Here is a 19,118-nt window from a genome sequence, read left to right as displayed (position 1 = left end):
TTTTTATATTTTTATTTATCACATAAGCTATCCAGAAGCATATGGTTGAGGAAAATGAAAAACTAAGGGACACATTTAGACCTAATTTGAATGCACAAATATGGAAATTAATTACCATGGACTTATTTCTAGGATAGACTTGACACAATTAAATCTTAGAATTCAATAAACTCTGTACATGCCTCGAACCTAGGAGTGAGTTTGTAGTCATTAAAAGCCCCACGACAGCAGGAAACAACAGTTGAGTCTGTGATCCAACAGCTTCGGAAAAGAGCTCATTCGAAGAGATTTTCTGCTCTTGCTTCCATTTCTTCTTAAAGTATTTCCCGAATAAGGAAATATTCCGCCTGATGTTGTCAATATGTCAGACCACAAGGGTATCCTTGAAGAAAATGGTGCCTTACTGTCCTGAAAATGTTCCTCGGCTTCCCTAAGGGCCTAATTTACAAAGCAGAAAACTGCAGGCAGGATTTGGCTGAGAATCACATTGTCTAGATAGAGCCCTTTCATCTGACTTCCTGCACACCGCTTTCAAAGTTATTTACTAGTCACTTCTTTTTCTTTCTTTTTTTTTAAATTTATTTATTTATTAAAGATTTCTGTCTCTTCCCCGCCACCGCCTCCCATTTCCCTCCCCCTCCCCCAATTAAGTCCCCCCCCCCAGCCCGAAAAGCAGTCAGGGTTCCCTGTCCTATGGGAAGTCCAAGGAACCCCCACCACCTTCCAGGTCTAGTAAGTTGAGCATCCAAACTGCCTAGGCTCCCACAAAGCCAGTGCGTGCAGTAGGATCAGAAACCCATTGCCATTGTTATAGCGGACAATGAGGACTACTAGTCACTTCTTACGGAAGCGGAAGGTGAATGGTGTGTCTCACTGAAGGGCAGAAGAGCTAAGACGGATAGAGTGCCCCTCCGCATGAAGATGACTCTGAGAATGACTTTCACACTCTCTAATCTCTGAAGCTTCATTCTGCCGTGGGTGACTTTCAGTTTGTCCTTTCGTTGTGTCTGAAAGTGGAGTATATTCCACAATAAGTCAACGTCTTAGCCAGGCATTGTCTTCTAGACTGCGACAGTTTATTTCTATGATGAGTTTTAGGCTGGGGGTGGAATAACTCTTAGTTTAAACTGCAAGAAACTGTCTCTTTGGCAAGTCCGTGTCAGTAGATTGTCAGTATTTGCTCAAGAGCTTCCCTCTGTATTACAAGCCCATTCAGAGTCCTCGAGCTGCGACAATGGCACAGAAAACATCTTACCTACAAATGAGGGAAACTGGCGGTCCCAGTTAGCCCTTCAGCTGTTCCAGATTTCACTACCGTGCCCAACCAGAACCCCACGGTACCTTTTACTTGTGGAGTATTAACATTTATTTAGGAGTTGATAAATAGATTAGTGCAGCGCTCATGTTTTTTCAATAGCGGCACCCTCATAAACCTACTCTCTTCTCTAGCCTTTAGCACAGAGCACAGCGGGAAGATTTCCATCCAGTCTGAGCGCTGAGACCACACTGTGAAAGACTGTGTGCTCAGCAGAACCTCCCCCGTGATGAGCACACAGCTCTTCTGGGGACTTCACTGCACTGCCGCCCGGCTCGGCAGGCCTTGTTCATTGCCTGCTTTGCACATCCCATGATAAAGTTGCTGCTAAAATAAATTGCAGTTTTGCATAATTATTGACAATCACATCTTAACAAGCAGTATGTATCATATTCAAGTGTTCAATTTTTTGAAATCCATTTTTAGCTTATGTTTAATCCCAGCAAGTGTTTGTGTAGTCGTAGAAGGCAAATAAGGCATTTAAATAGAGTACTAATTTCCCCATTGCAGACAAAATTTACCTGAATCTTTTTAGATGGGACTGTTACTGCTTAAGGCAATTTTCCCTCCTGGGCTATTATTATACACATCTTTGCTCAGGGCGTTTGTATGTATATCCACATAATATATGAGTGTGTATATATATATTATACATATATAATTGGAAATTATGATTTAAAAAATTCTCATAAGGGATTTTTGTTTCTTCCAGTTTTTAAAAACAACTTGGAAATTAGAAAATGAGGTGTAGGCAGAGGAACTAACATTGTTATTAACAATCATAAGCAGTCATAATGTGTGAAGTTTGTTCATCATAGCAGTAGAAGAACGATGAGTTAGTAACAAGCCATATCACACAACTGGGAAAAGATATTGGGAACTGAGTCACTGTCTGATTAGTAAGCTTCAACTTTTTCAACTTGGTGTAGCATTTTTCTTTTCGATAATATCTTTGGTCTATGACCAACAGAGAGCACAATGTGAACCTAACAAAATACTTTGAATATGCTAGTGTGTGGCAAGATGACAGTTTGCACAACTCTTTCCGTGAAACGCTTTCTTCTTAGTCTTTTTGTCCCTTCGCCGGTCAATCTGTCTCTTCATTTGCCCCTTCAGTAGTCACCTCCCAACTCACCATCTGTGTCTTCTTTACTTGTTACTTTATTTAATCCTTGCTTCTTGACTCAGTTTGATATCAAAGATATGTATGGCAAGGGAATTTAAGGTTTTGCATATGAAATTTAATGTTAAATTCTGTGGCATCTCAAAATAAGTTTTCCCATTGCCCAGCACAAACTTAAAGTTGAAAGAAAGGTATTTTGGAGTGTTTATGCACAAAAATTTTAAGTCTCTCTCTCTTGATCTGTCTATCTATCTATCTATTTATCTTTCTATTTATCTATCTATTATTTATCAATCTATCTGGTATGTGTGTGGCCATTTCTAGAGGAATCTTTATTTATTATTCATCGAGGGAGGGTCCAGGGATTAAACCTAGAAACCTAGGGCCTTGAATTTAGGAGGCAAACACTCTACCATTGATCCCCAGCCCCAGCACATTGCTGTTTATTTTTAATAGCTCCACTTGCATGCCTTCCATCAAGAAGAAGTGTTTAGATGAGATTGAAATGAATATTAAACGAAGAGCACGGCATTTTGGTTGTGGGTTAACTGGAGAGCTTCAGCAGCATACCGTCCTTGATCATTTTACTGAGTTCCTTGCGTATACCATTCTGATAATAGTGAATCCCATCTGCCTGCTTGTCCTTTACAGAGTGAGTGAGAGAGAGGCAGCTTTGGAAGAAACTCATAGGTTACTACAACAGTTCCCCCTGGACCTGGAGAAGTTTCTTTCCTGGATTACAGAAGCTGAAACAACTGCCAATGTCCTCCAGGATGCTTCCCGGAAGGAGAAACTCCTAGAAGGCTCCAAGGGAGTCCGAGAGCTGATGAAACAGTGGCAAGTAAGTCAAGTGTCCCTGTGTTAGCCCTTTAGTCAATCCAACTGAACCATCCCAAGTATTTGTACTTGATGTTGACAAAGTGGGGACAAAAGTAAAGTTTCTTATTCAGGCTGATAGAGTTCAGCATTTGGACAGGAAGGAAAGAGGCAAGAGAAAGTAAGAAAATTCATTGGTAATTCCATTTAATATCATCGGCTTCTAAAATTACAGATATTTTTGACCAGAAAAATATTCGCCTAAAACACCAGGGGTCTTGTCAAACAGAAACTTTACTCAGCCAGAGAAGTAAGTTAAGGGTAGGTTTATTAAATTAAAATGGCTGCCATTTTCACTGTTTACTTAATGTCTTACAGGGAAAGCATCTGTAGGAATTGTCTGTTTTATTTAGCGTTGCTAACTAAATCAGTTTCTCTTCGTTTTTTTTCAAATACATTCTGAAATGTTAATCTGACATTTTGCAGTTTTCTTCCTAACATGATCTGTGAAAATAAAAATGAGTTTGCTAAATTTGTTATAGCTCGTGGATGCACAATTTTCAGACAATTGTTTTCCCTGACAACAAAAATTATTAAATCTATGTGCATGAGCAGCAATAACAGAAGCCGAGAGTAATATTGTTTAAATGGAATCTTGGCAAGAATCATGTTCTGTAGTTTAAGGAGTTTTCAAAGGTTTATTCCTAATAGCTGGTGGAATTTTCCTGAACTATTATGCAACATTATCATATATCTTTTCTTTTGTAACTTTTTTTTTGTTCTGTATGTGTGTATAAATGAACATCACTAGTATTTAGAATATAGTTTGATATGATAAACTGAAAAAATTGGACTAAAGAATTTCTTTTCCTATTGTTCTCCACTTATGCTTTATTTTGATGAGACTGTTAGTTTGTTGCTCTGGTACAGACAGTAATAACAGTGATTTATTACATCTTGAGTTTGTCATTCTTTTTTATCTTCCTTCTCTGGTCTCACATGCCATATCCACAGTGATGTTAGTTTTGTTTGATCCTTTTAAGATAATTTTAGTATAAAGTCTGACTTTATCTCTGCAGAGATCTCCTACAGTTTGGGACAGAATGCAAAAGCTACACAAATTCAGATTTTATTTTGTCTGAATCCTAAAGGATCTCCTATATCATTTATATTTACATATGCAATATTCATGCATGCTATAATCTGGAAAAACTCTAAAGTTCTGTATAATTGAATTGAAAATTGGCTATATGTGTTATTAAGTATGAATAAGGAAAAAGCAAATTTGTGTTTTGATTTTTCATCTTTCTTTAAAAACAATTGGAAATTACTCTGATTAACATTTCTTAGCTTTCTTGTATTTCTTTTTTTATTAAAAATTTTATTAAAAATTTCCACCTCCTCCCCTCCTCTCATTTCCCTCCCCTTTCCCCCACCCCCTCTCCCTCCCTCTCCAGTCCAAAGAGCACTCAGGGTTTCCTGCCCTGTGGGAAGTCCAAGGTCCTCCCCCCTCCATCCAGGTCTAGAAAGGTGAGCATCCAGACAGACTAGACTCTCACAAAGCCAGTACATGCTGTAGGATCAAAACTCAGTGCCATTGTCCTTGGCTTCTCAGTCAGCCCTCATTGACCACCACGTTCAGAGAGTCTGGTGTGATCATATGCTCCATCAGTCCCAGTCCAACTGGCTTTGGTGAGCTCCCTTTAGATCAGCACCACTGTCTCAGTGGGTGGGTGCACCCCTCGCGGTCCTGACTTCCCTGCTCATGTTCTTCCTCCTTCTGCTCCTCATTTGGACCTTGGGAGCTCAGTCCAGTGCTCCAATGTGGGTCTCTGTCTCTATCTCCATCCATCACCAGATGAAGGTTCTATGGTGATATGCAAGATATTCATCAGTTTGGCTATAGGATAGGGCCATTTCAGGCTCCCTCTCCTCAGCTGTGCATGTATGTGGGTGCTTCTTAAATCTGTGTATATGCTGAAGTTCAGAAAAATATTCGAGAAGATTTTCTTAGCCTTCCTTGTACATTGGGTAAGACTTTTAAAATTCTGAACTTTATGTTAGACCTTGAAGAAATTTAAGTGAGATTGATCACATCATATTCTGGCCATCACCATTCTCATCTTCAAAGGCAGGATGAGAAATGCTGTATAGAGAAAGTCGTGTTCAGAAATATGTCAAAAGAAGGCCGCTGGTGATGCTTATTGGGAACCCCAGCATTTGAGAGACTGAAGCAGAACACTGATAAATTTGAGAATAGCCTAGTTTACATAGATCTTATCCCAATTTTGAAGGCTGTATTAGTGACTTAGTTTGAGGTCAATTCTCCTTAGAACACTTCTGTTTTCATTAACACTCATTGCCTTATTTCATTTCCCAACCACCAAGTCCCAGTGACACACAGATCCAGTGATTATAATACTTAACAGGATGTGGGCATGAGTAAGGATAAGATCCATGAGACTTTCTATCAAAAGGCAATGTACTATTATATGTAATAAAAAAAAAAAACAAGTTTACTGAGTGTAAGCGTGCCTTTTCCTCCCCCACTGTCATTATTTTTTTTAAAGTTTGAATTCATCTATAGTCTTTGAGGAATCATATCTTCGTTTTAAACAATTATTGCAACCAATATATTAATTATTCTTTTAATAAAATAGCTAAGACAGTGAGTGACATTAGACACATAAACTAGATAAGATGCTTTTTGGCAGTTAAATGGACATTTTTTGTTACACTCCAAGTGAGACAGAGATGAAGAGACAATCTGAGGTAATATGACCAGTCAGTGTCTTCAGGGAATCACAGAATTCATGAAGACAAACAGCTGTGAGAAGGAATGCCAAGAATGTGCTTTGGATTAAGCTACCTGTGCATAAGAGATGAGAATATCGCCTCCCTTGAAGCAGTTGTGAATTCACATCGAAAGTGTTGTGAAAATCCTAATTAAAGGTAAAAAACTTGAAGGAGTTCAAAACATAAACCATAGAAATCAATGATATTTCACACACATTGTCATCATTGTTACTGAAACTCTCCTCTGGTCTACGCAGAAATCCACTTAAATACTACTAAAACCTTCCTGTAGCCCAGAACTGTTGCTTGCTGATCCCTTTCTCTATGGTATTTGAAAGAAAGTCACTAAAAAAAATTCATAACAACAAAACTTTAAAATGTAAAAAAAGAAACAAAACCTTGGTATGAAATTCCTATCATGAAAAAGGGAAGTATTTGAAGAGTATAGCCAACTGGAAAAACTCTTTCAATTGCAGCGTTAGCTTCTTCTCTTGTATAAACCTCAGCATTTTGTTTCTCCCTTTGGTTTTATGTTGCCATTTGAAAATGTCATCTGCCCTCACCAGAGTATTCATGACTAGAACTTGACTACACTAATCAAAAACAGGACCTAGAGGCATAGGCTTATCCTCTTACTAGTCTTTATTATGTGGTTTAGATCCTGAATTTGTCAAAGAAAATGACCATTTCACACCCTTTGTCCTTTCTCATCCTCCCAATCCCACTCAACCCTTTCTTCTTCCAAGGAGTTCCCTTCCTACTGTTGTTTTGGTTCAGGGTTTTTGCTGTTGTTGTTTGTTTTGTTATGTATTGTTTTCTTTTATATTTGTGTGATCCTCTGAATTTAGTTAGGGTTGTTTGCAATAGCATAGGTATGAAGTTATTTACTAGAGTAAGGGCAATTCACCAGTAGCTGCACCAGGAAAGAAAACAACTCTCCCTCACACATCAAGCATCAACTGTCCTCCTTTGGGAAAGGTAGGGCCCCACTTTCCTCTGTCATCCAGGATAGAATGATAGTAGGCCCAATCATGTGCAAATTTTGTGTAGGAATCTATAGTTTTTATACTTTCTTGAGGAAAGGCTGAAACTCCTGTAAATCTCTGGAAAAATTCAAAAGGAAATACCAAAAGAAAATGTAAAATTGAGACAAAGGAGTTAATGAGGACAGATATCCAGGTCTGGTGTTTTAGCTGCTGCTAAAAGGAAAACTAAATATGGAAAATAATTTTGTGTACAATAAATTGTAAAACACTACCTCAATTTAATATGATTTGAATTTCAAGACATCATCACAAAAGTTGGGTTACTCTGGTTGTGTTACAATGTTTTTGTTCATATGGAAACACTGAAATCTTACTTGCCTTGTATGGATATTGCTATTTCATTAGGAAATAACATGAAATCGTACACAGGGAGTACTACATTGAATAGTATTTAATTTCAACTATTACATTCTATAATTTTCTATCTAAATATAAGAAGAAAATTCTCTATCAGCAAGAAGAAACTGTGTATGCTGAAAAGTCAATTTTGATAGCCATTGTCTTTTATTCTTCACAGATATTCTGTGTTAAACTTAGAAGGTAATAAATATCGAAGCACTTTGAAAAAGCTTTCTTCAAGTGAAAGGTCCTTGTTAATATTATTAATTATCATTAGGCAAAAGTCAAACTGAAGCCATAAATCTACTATTGCACTTTTTACAACCAATGAATCAAAGTTACATTAACTAGTGATACCTGCACTTCTCACTTTTTATAATTACCCAAGTCATTTTACTTTCATTTTCTAATTTGATTCTCTGAAAACATGACACTGTACTATGATTATTTCCATTTTTAATTAGAGAATAAAATTTGAGCAAGTTATAATTTATCTATGGCTACATCTTTAAAAACTAACTAATTTGTCTTTCACTATTGCAGATTAGGAAAAAAACTCAGCAAAATCAAAGGCTAGCGGGATAAATTTGTTTCTAGGATTTAAAAGAGTATATTTTATTCCTCTATTAGAATAAATAATGGTAACTAACATCACTTGAATACTTACTATGACTATACTTACAGGCAATGTGCTGTTTATATGTGCTGGTTTATGAAGCAATATCATCATTCTCTTATTTCATGGAAAGCTCAAAATTTAGAGGGTTGGACAACTGTTAACTGTATATGGAAGAATGAGTATTTAAAATTCTCTTTGACCTTCTGACCTGAAAATCCTGCTATCCTGCACATTATTCTGGACTGCCTCGTCAGTTCAAGCCAAAGCTCTAAATATCAAAAAGCAAATTTTAAATCACCCACCTCATTGGAATATGTCAGTTCATAGAAATATTTGGTTCCCTAGACATCCATTTTGTTTTACATTTTTCTTTCTAGTTTCTGCGTCTGTTTCTCAGTTGAAATGCTTCCTTATACAATCAGGTAATGCTCAGATGCAGATGTTCTTGTTAATGCCTCCTTGCTAGATTGCTGTGCTTGTTTTGTTCCACTTGACTATTAAAACATTTCCCTCCTTGTGACTTACTGGGCTGACATAATGTGGTCAACGTCTCCATAGTTACCCAGTTACACATTCCTTAGGCATCCTTTTCCAGAGCATCTCTTCCAGGCATTCCCTTCTATTGTCGCTCATCTCATTTGTGTCCTCTCAGTAGTCAATCAATACTCCCTTAATGTCAGTTGTCTGTTCTGTGTCTTTCAAAATAGCGTGCCCATCTCCACTAAACCACTCATTCAAGTGTTTTCGCTCTTTGCAAGATTCATCCCACATGCCTATTGAATGTGGGACTTTCTTAATGTGTCTCACATAAAATACAAGTTCAGTATGATTCAGCGAGGCCATGTCTTTTATCTCCTACTCTGCTGTTCAACACTATCTCCTCTCTTCAGGGAGATTTCATATCATCTGTTTATGTATATGTCTCTTCTATCAACACATTTATTTTTATGAACTCTGGATTTTGCCTACATAGTTTTTATGTAGTACTTTTACTTAGTACTACTGTAACTGGTGTTACTATTTCCTTGTATCCTCTTAAACTAATTTCTGTCAACTAATTGTTCCAATACAACCTTCAGTTTAAACTTCCTAAAACATAACTTAAAATGGTAACTAGAATGTAGATTTCATGCCAGACAAGATTCCACTGAATTCATTTACTTATATGCCACTATTGTCAAGATACTTACATTATGTGTAATAAATATTTATTACTGAATTAAAGAAACATGTGACTCTTCTTGAAAAACATGTTTTAGGACTTCTCTAAGCATTAAGAATGTTTTGTACATTCCTTCACGTTTCTGTCAAGGATTAGCCTCAAAGCTGAATTTTTAACCTTATTCCTTATTTTATCTTTCCATATAGCTTTAAAGCCTACATAAGCAACAGCAAGCAAGATTACAGTTATAATTTTTTCAGAATTAAATTTGCGCTTTGGCTATTTTATACTTGTATATAATGTATTCTGATTATGCTCAGCCCCAACCAACCTTCTCTAAAATCTCATGCCTATCATCCCCCCACATGCAATAAACACATTTTCCTACAAATCCCTTTCCCACACTCATGAGTGAAACTGAGAAGGGTTGTTTTCTTTGTTGGTTTTGACATTCTGTGTTTAAATAAGCAGGGCCACCTATGTGAACGTGAGCTTGGAATTAGTGATCAGAAATTGGTATGCTCACTGGTGAGTACACAACTGAAGACAATGACTCCCTGCACCCTAGGGATCTGTCAGTAGCCAATAGTTTAGCATGACAACGTGAGGACCCCTATGCTCCACCACCAGGAGCACTGACTGTTGACAATGCCAGCACTGTGTAGACCCAGTGCAGGTAACCATAACTGCTCTGACTTCACGGTTGCTACCAGCTTATTCTTCAAAGATTTCCTTTCTTCATCCCAGCTTACACAAATGATACCTAGTTGTCAAGAAAAAGGCATATCAACATTAACACTTGTTCCCTAGTTGAAAGTCATCTGTCTCCTTTGTAATGCCTATAGGCACTGAAAAAATGTTTTGTTCTTTTTTACTTCCTTTTAGCAAAGCTAGAGAAGACAGTATTCAGTACTATGAGCTTTGAAGTTTTTCCGTGTGGATTTAAATCATGATTCTGCTTCCTGCTGATCATGGACTCATTTCTTAATTGCATTTGTATTACATTGCTATAAATAAAAAGTAACCACATCCATACTTCAAACAGTTTGTGAAACTGGTATAAAGTCATATGTGTGAACCTCATAAAACAGTATCTGAGATATTATAGGAAGCACCCAATAAACATTATCGCGTCGTTACATTTATGCTTATTTTTATATCTACGGGTAAAATTAAATTTTATTTACATATTTATTGATGAATTTTCATACTGCTCATTGTAATATAGGCCCCTTGGGGAATAAAATTCTCATTTGATTTATGTGGGAAAGCTCATAAAATGGACAATTAAATACAACTTCTCAAATATTGACTTCCATGAGTGCTAAGACTTCATTTAATAAAGAGAAAAAACTGTTAATCTTTAGGAGGTTTGAGTTCTTAAATGTCATTATTGACTCAAAAATTTCTTTAAACTCTCCAAATAAAAAAAGCAAACTTTAATACTCTGTTCTTGAGAATAAATATATCATACTGAAAGTGCAAAAGCAGCTATGTCGTTTTGCATCAGGACCTCCTTGGGGAAGTAAATGTCTTGTCAGCCTTTGCTTTCAGCTAGACACCAGAGACTCCTTGACTGCTTCGGCAAAAGAGGCTTATTTTTCTTCACAAACAATCTGAGCAACAGAGAAAAATCACATCAATGTCTTATAGAAATCTTAATAAAAATCTTTATTTTGTTTTGCCTTCCTGTATTTTGTTTGTTTTGACTTTTTAAATGTCTTTTTTTTTGAAACACAGAAAAACAAATTAAAGTGTGTGCCGGGGAGGTGGGGTGGATCTGAGGGGAGTCGAGGGAGGTGAAAGAACATTATCAAAATAGACTGCATGGAGAAGAAAAATTTTAATTAAATGTGAATAAAATAAAGTTGTTTTAAATGAATGCCAAGAGAAAGCCCTGGAGAAAATTAGTGGACTCAAAACACTCACTGTCTCTGAACCATGTCCAGATTCACATAGTTTTTCTCCAAACCAGTATTAAAAAGGTCAAGAAAAATTAAAGTACAGAAAAACTAAGGTAATTTCCTGTCACACTCTCGTCTTTCTTTTACTGGAAGAGTTTTTGCATGCTGTCTTTGGGAGCAGATTTACCAGGAGAAAAATGATATGCTATTACACAGTGAATCTTAGAACTTCCACTTCCTGTTGAATTGGGAAATGTTAATCTTTTACTGGATTTGAAAACTATTTTTAAATTTCCATCCTGATATTTTTCTTCTACCTTTGAAAATTGTGATAATAAAACATTTTTGCTATTAGGTAAATATTAATCATATTCAAAATAATTTAGTTTGTCAACATGTGATTTTCATTCCACATGAAGTCCATTTGCAGTTATGTGCTTTTCTAAATGGCATTAAAATGAAATGTCAGAATGTTTGTTGCCTTTTCGTAACCATGTTGAACTGTATCAAATTTTAAAGAATAGTTCTTGAACAAAGGTTTGTGCATAAATTAGGCATTCCCCATAGAGCTGAAATCATTATTCCTGATTGTGAAAGCATGTGAAACACATAAAACATTACTTGCTGGAGATCCTATTAGTATAGATGGAACAAGTGACAAGTTTCTTCCATTTGCTTTTGCATCTGTGGTTGTCCTTAAGGGGTCTGTTAGTATGTTGATGTTTCAATACTGTAATCACAACTTACAATATCTTGAATTGTTACACATATCAACCTTGCAATTCTCTAAAGACGTCAGCTTTTCCTGTCTAATGTCTTCTTACCTCTAACCTCTTTTAAATATATATTATCCTCTATGACTTTCTGATATAATTATTCTCTGAAGAATACAGAATCTTATTGTCTCCTATGTGCCAACCATTTTTGATGTGGGATTTCCCTCTGCATGTTGTGATCACCATTGGTTAATAAAGAAACTGTCTTGGGCCTGCACAGGGAACAGAGCTAGGCGGGAGGAAACTAAATGGAATGCTGGGAGGAAGAAGGCAGAGTCAGGGAGTCAGAACTATGTAGCCCAGCTGGAGACAGAAGCCAGAACATTAGTGGGTAAGCCACAGCCACGTGTCAATACACAGATCAATATAAATGGGTTAAATTAACATAAGAGTTAGCTAATAAGAAGCTAGAGCTAATGGGCTGTTTAATTAATACAGTCTGTGTGATTATTTTGTGATTAAGCAGCCAGGAACAACCAAGCGACCTTCTCACTACACAATTTTTACCCCAATACTTTGCTCCCATTCAACATTTCAATACTAAATCCAATTCCAGGTCATGACCCCAGATAAAATGGCCCTTGGATATAAATGAAATACTTGCTAAGACACTCAGTTATTTACTCCATAAGTCTTATTTTTACTTTTATAATGGTTTCATAAATGATGGGTTAATTCTTACACATTGTACTTGAAAAATAAAAATCAGTACATATTATATTTTGCCTACCATGGATAAAAAAACGATCTTTTGTTTGAGGATAGGGGATGTGTTATTATTGGAACGCGGCACTTGATTAGGCAATTGTAAATGTATTTGCCTTCCATGACTCAAATGAAACTTGTAGATTCTTGCAATTTATATATCTAGTAGAAAAACGTACTTACTGACTGGATTTTGGATGTGTCCTTTCAGGTGAACTATTATTGACAAGTGGGATTCCCTGCTTCAGAGTAAAAAGAATAGATGATAAGAAAAATGTCCCTAAGGAGGAACTGCTAGTGGTGGGAATTGGCAGCATTGGGCAGGTTAGACCTAGCTAGTAAGGAAAAGAAAGTAATGGAAATAAGTACAGTATCCTTTAGTCACCCAGAGAAAGAGATCCATCCTATATGCCTTATGACCACAACCAAACAAGGTATTCTTGTTAGCTTTTGGTGTAGGATCCAGCCTGACACTTCAGAGGTTTAATATATTTACAGTCATTTGTTTGTTTGCCAAACTATAATTTGAACAAACCCGGGATATCTTACATGCACATTCCTCTTGAAATAATCTGGATCAGGTCAACTGTCACCGAAGGAGTCACTTCCAAGAAGGTTCATTCATCCATTAATAACCTCAGTTGGATACTTCTCCCGAATCTGAGCCCATTTAAGCTCTTAACCCATCTCCTTCATTTCTCTCCCTCCTCTCCCTAACATAGCTCCTTTGATGTTTTCTATTGCTTTTTCTTTTCAATTGGCTTTCATCTATACAGAAAATGAATTTCGCATCTACCTGTCTCCAGGCTGTATCTATCTTGTTCATTCAAATGTTCTTTCTGAAGTTTTTCATCCATTTAGCAGCAATCAATTGAAGTTGAACAAATGATAGAAATTAATTTCTTAAAAGATCAGAACACTGCATTGACAAAGATTTGAAAACGATTCAATAAACTGAACAAAGTGAAGTAATCTAGGAGAATTTTAGGGACATTATGCTTAGTGTAAGAAGTCAAACACAAAGCATGAACTTTGTGTGGTTTCATTTATGACAGGCACTAGAATAGTCCAATTTGTATTGCTAGAAAATAAAAGGATGATTTCCCGTGGTATATGGAGCAGAGAATAGGAATTTTTTATTTATTGGCTACCTGAGTTTTAGTGTAAGCTGATAGAAATTTCTAAGGACTGATAGTGACGATGGGTGTAAAATACTGGAAATGTGCTTTATACAATCAAAATATACGTTTAAAACAGGCTGAAGTAACAGATTCTTTTGTGAATTTTTATCACAGTACAAAGTAAGAAGTGAGCTAACAACTTTAAGGGATTTTATGAAAATAATGTTATCAAAAAATAGAAAATATGTTACTTTGTTTATTAAACCTTGTATCATTTGAGGAAGTCAGGAGTGTTGGAGAGGAAGGGAGGAGACAGGAAAGGAGGGGAGGGGAGAAAATGGCAGGTGAAGAAAATGGCAGATCTAGACTACAGAAGTATGTCTCTAACTTTGCACATTGCTTACCCATCCTTGTTGTTAGAGAGGGCACTGAAAGTATGTGTCAGCCCTCTATAGATGAGCCAAGGGATTGTGTAGCCCTTACATCTACCAGCTTAAATCTTAGAACAGCTGAACCAGATGTTTGCTTGTGTCCATTTAGCTCTGAAGTTTGAGAAATTTAGATTCTCACAAAACAGATTGTGCTTAAATAAATGAAATAAAGACAGAAAATAATAGCTTTTCTGCTTATTTTGAAGCATTTTTCATTTGCTGCCACTATCTCCAAAGCATATCCAATCAGAAATAGTATTGTTTATTCCTCCCACTGTTTGAGGGAAAAACATAAAGAAAAGCTAAGCCAGATGGTATCTAGGAAGATTTACATTGCCGTTTTCATTCCTTTTTTCATTTGCATATTGTATAAAACTGCTCATGCTTCCATCTGAGACATGATCATTAATTTAATGTAATAATCTAATGGCTCATGACATTAAATTATAACATGAGTCTATCGTGATCAAATTACAGTATTATAAAAGAAAACTTCAGTTGTAGATTGATTTTTTTCTGCAACTTAAATAATACTACCTACTAATTTTTGTGATTATGTTTTGGCCTTGATTAAGAGAGTTTCTCTTTCTTTCATACCAATGAATTTTGTTAAACAAGTTCTAACTTATAATCAGTGTCTCAAAATTGCAGTTAAGAAGGGAGAAAGGGATTTATTTTGATTTGACTTATATGACTGATGTGTGTGTTTATAGTAAGAATATCATTTAGTTGGTGATATTGGAATATTGAACTTAAAGGAAAATCATAAGATAATTACTATCGGCATGTGATTGATGGTTAATGGATTATCAATAAAGTTCTAGTCAAATTGTATTATGAAAAAATTGCATCTATAACTCAGAGAGTTTGTTAATCTTACATATAAGAGGTCAAGTAACACACTGTTTATCCTTAGATAATTCAAAGGCTGATTATGAAGCAGGTTTGAGTTTGTCATTTTACTTATTAGAATTTTATTGTAAAAGGTTATTTTCTAACAAAATTTTGTTTGTTCTTAATAGTATTCAAACAGAAAATAATTAGTTGACCTTATGGAAAGACAAACAGATGTAGGTAAGGTGGCAGAAGACAGAGAAAAAAATGAAACAAAAAAAAATAAAAATCACATACTCTCTTGTCCTATAGAATCGGATAAACCAGAGCAGAGGGCAATAATTTGACTTTCTAAAACAAAAGATAAAGAAATAAGATAGAAAATCCTGCTGCTTTACCAACTGTGACATCCAAAGTCTGACCCAACTTATAGCAACATTTCAGCTCACAAAAACATAGGCAAATGACCTGTCCTATGAGAACTTCAAAATGACCTTAGGTGACAGCATAGAAATGGAAATCCGATAATACATGCACCAGTGATCACAATAATATTATACCTGGAAGGCAAATGTGCCCTCTACTAGAGAAGCCAATTTGAAAATCTTTCTCAAATGATGTTTTCAAGTGCATTCTTCCTTTCCTTTTACAAAAGCGAAAAAACCATCAAAAAATCAAGAATTTAGAAAATTAACAAAAACTAATGAGAAATTCTAAGAAGGTTGTTGTAGAGAGAGAGGAAGAGTAAAAAGGATGGGAAGAAGGCAGAGTGGGGCATAGTTGGCTTCACTCAGTGTGTCTTCCTAAGAAGTTCCTTTGCTCTGAACTACCTCATCAGAAGTGCTAAATTCTTGTGATGTGATACTTTTTCAATTATATGACATTAAAAATAAAATAAATATAACCAAACTCATTAAATGGCAGATTTATCATCAAGAACATTAGTAATGCAAAGCCACCACCAAGCACGAGTGAATATTGTGACAAAAGCAAACCATTGCAGACAAGCCATTATCCTGTTTGTAGCATGCTATCTGCTTTAGAGAAACATCTACCTCACTGTGAAAGAGTCAGTGAATAGCCCCATTTCTTCCCTCATTTCTACAGTCACAATTTTTACATTACTCCCTCATCAATGGAGTGAATGTAACAAGCCCTGGCCTTCGACCTTGATCATGTGTTTTGCTTTAGCAGATGACAATTGAGTAAGCAGAAGCGACAGTTAGCTTAAGAGAACTTCCTGCTCTTGGTTGGACTTCTGGCATATGTCCGAGCAGAATGTGCACGTTGAGGCTGCTCTCGGGAAGGGGGTGAGAGATATGTAGAGAGATATGTACAATAAATGTGCATATTTGGGAGAAATGACTGAAGGCATTCAGCTTCGTTCCACATTATGTTGACAACAGTAAGGTGAAGCAGAAAATGAATTATTGACTGCCTTCGTCCTAAATATCTGAAACCCATATTTTATTTTTAGGGTTCATAATTACATACACATTTTTAAAATAATCAAATGCTCCTTCAATGATATTACTTTCTGTTTGTATGTTTCAATGCATGCTGATTTCTGTTAAATTGGTTGTAGCACATTATGTACCACCAAACTGGAATTGATCCACACATTTAGGACTTAACTCTTCACTCCCTACATCATAGTGCTGCACGAGAGTGTGTTTCATTTTAATGCCTCATATATTGCCTGGAGCAATGAACTGGGACTTGGTTTTAGTGAAAGATAAGAATAGTGAATACTGACAAATTGCTTTACCTTAATGATGTGGTGGAATCACAATAGTTACCCTTGTGGTTTATCTTCATAAAATTCCTTTTAAATATTTATTATATTAGAAATGATATATTTCAAAGCTGGCACACATTGATTATAACTATTTTTGAAAAAAATCATTAAAATTAAGTGCATAGATCAAGGTAGTTAAATAGTTGCAAAGTAATAGTGTTCAAAACAAGACGATTGGAGACAGATTTTTAAGACTATACATTTCATATATCTTTTGAATAACTAGATTATTCAGAATTTTCTACTCTTTGGTTCCTGAATGTAAGTCACACTGTCTATGTAAAAACAGATGTTGACTGAAGACAACTGAGCAGTATATTTTCTTTGCCAAGAAAAATTTTCATATATTTAGACTTTAACTAATACTAAATGACTCCAATTTTAAAATAGGGATTCCTTTACTTCTCTGAATTTATGGAAATTAGAGAGGAGAATAGCATCAATTTGCTCTGTCACGTTGGCCAAATCAAATTTGAGGCATCTGAAAGACATCATCTCATTAATTTAGAGACATTCAAAATGATTATTGTTAATATAGCCTTAAGGTTAATTAATGACAAAAACGGCTACCAGGTAAATTAAGACCAGATATAATGTCATCTTCAAAAGAAGATAAAAACCATTTTAAAATGTCACAAGTATAATTGTGACAAAATCTGATTGATCATTTATACTCTGTTGATTTCAGTAAGAAGCTTTTCTCAATGTCTGTAGCAACTGTAGCCCTGATATTTTTTTCCGAATTTAATTCATTGTTCATTTTTTAAGAATTTCATATGTGAGTGCTGCATTTGCATAATTGTTACCACTTCTCTACACAGAGAGAGACAGAGACAGAGACAAAAGAGGGAGTATATTAGTTTTTTCTCATAGTTATATATGTATAGGGGTGACCACTTGGAAGTGTATCAACTTTCAGGGGTCTAATCCCAGGAGGAAATGAATTTTCATTGATTTCCTATAGATCTTCATCTAGTAGTGAGGCCTTGTGAAGTCTCTGCTATTTATGTTGGCATGCTGGCTGCTGTTGTCATTATGCATTCTTGTTTAGGTTACCATAGTGTTGAGATTTCACGGATGCAGTTTTATGTTGTGACTAGTAGGAGGTGCCCTGGTCCTCTGGGTTTTACAGTCGTTCCATTCTCGTCTATGATGTTGCCTGAGCTTTTGGTATAAGGGTTGTGTTGTAGATGTATGAGTTAGGCTAAGAACTCCTCAATCCACTGTTCTCTGTATTTTGACTAGTTGTAATGATCTCCCTCTGCTGAGAAAATAAACTCTGTTGAGGAATAAATGTTATATTTTCTTTTACTGTTTTTATTTTTGATATTTCAATATAATTGCATTTCTTCCTCCCCTTACCTTTTTCCAAGCCCTCTTGAATATCTCTCCTTGTTTCATCGCCTCTTTTTTCAATAAGTGTTATTGCAGGCATATATGTATGTGTATATACATATACATACATATTCCTAATGTTATACCGATTGAGTGGCACTTTTTTGTGGATATAAGTATTTGGAACACAGAAATTATACTTACTTAGGAAAACGGCAGGAGTGGGTTCTTCTCTAGGTTCTGTGGCCTGCCCAGACACAGGAAATTGGCTAGGTTTCCAGTATCATGCACAAATTTTCTCCTACTAAGTGGATTTTAAGTCCTATTATATGAGTTGATTACTCCCAAGATAATGGTGATCACTCCCGCAGCCTTGGGAATATCTTGCCATGATGTTCTGTTCTGGTTTCGTAGGCTTTACAGCTACATAGGACTATTGATTGTGTTTTTCCTTTGGCAGCTTGAATAGCAGTGCAAGATACTATTCTTCATGGAAGAGACTTTCAGCTCATTTCTATCTCAATTTTTCCAAGTCCTACGTCTGAAGCAAATGATTTTTCCAGTAATAGGGTCTTGCCTTCAAGTTCTGAGAGACAACCAAAGACAATGGCAATAATATTTGGGGATTCTCTTGGATCCTTCCTAGCCAACACTGGAAGTGGAGTTTCCCATGACTGACTCTAGAGTTTGTGTGGCTCTTGTGGGGAGCATTATCACCTTGTGTGGCTTAACTTCATTTAAATCATTTTGTAACTAAGCTGATCAACAATGTCTTGGGAAAACTCTACCTGGGAATGTGGAGGGAATACAAGACTGGGGTTGGGGGAAAAGAAAGATAAATAACAATAATGATGCTAAAAAAAGTTCTGACTTCTTTTGTACAGCTGTAGTCAAAGTTATTGATCTGGGTTTCAAATGGGATTCTTTTTTATCTACTACATGATCTAAAGAATACATGAACTTTAATCTCCTAGGGAAGGCACTTCAAAGAGCAAAGA

The 19,118-nt window shown here is 36.0% G+C and overlaps 1 protein-coding gene across 9 annotated transcripts in view; it reads left to right on the top strand.

The window, feature by feature from the left end:
* The window catches only part of Dmd (dystrophin), a 2,313,977-nt gene that overhangs the window by 1,791,169 nt on the left and 503,690 nt on the right, over positions 1-19,118 (top strand). For all 9 annotated transcript variants that reach the window (XM_075957213.1, XM_075957212.1, XM_075957218.1 and 6 more), the window contains one exon: positions 3,090-3,279. In XM_075957213.1, coding sequence (XP_075813328.1) covers positions 3,090-3,279 — 190 coding nt within the window. The remainder of the gene's footprint in view (positions 1-3,089; positions 3,280-19,118) is intronic.

Source organism: Microtus pennsylvanicus, chromosome X, assembly GCF_037038515.1.
Source record: "Microtus pennsylvanicus isolate mMicPen1 chromosome X, mMicPen1.hap1, whole genome shotgun sequence".
Classification (NCBI taxonomy): Eukaryota; Metazoa; Chordata; class Mammalia; order Rodentia; family Cricetidae; genus Microtus; species Microtus pennsylvanicus.
This window is presented reverse-complemented; position numbering and strand designations above follow the sequence as displayed.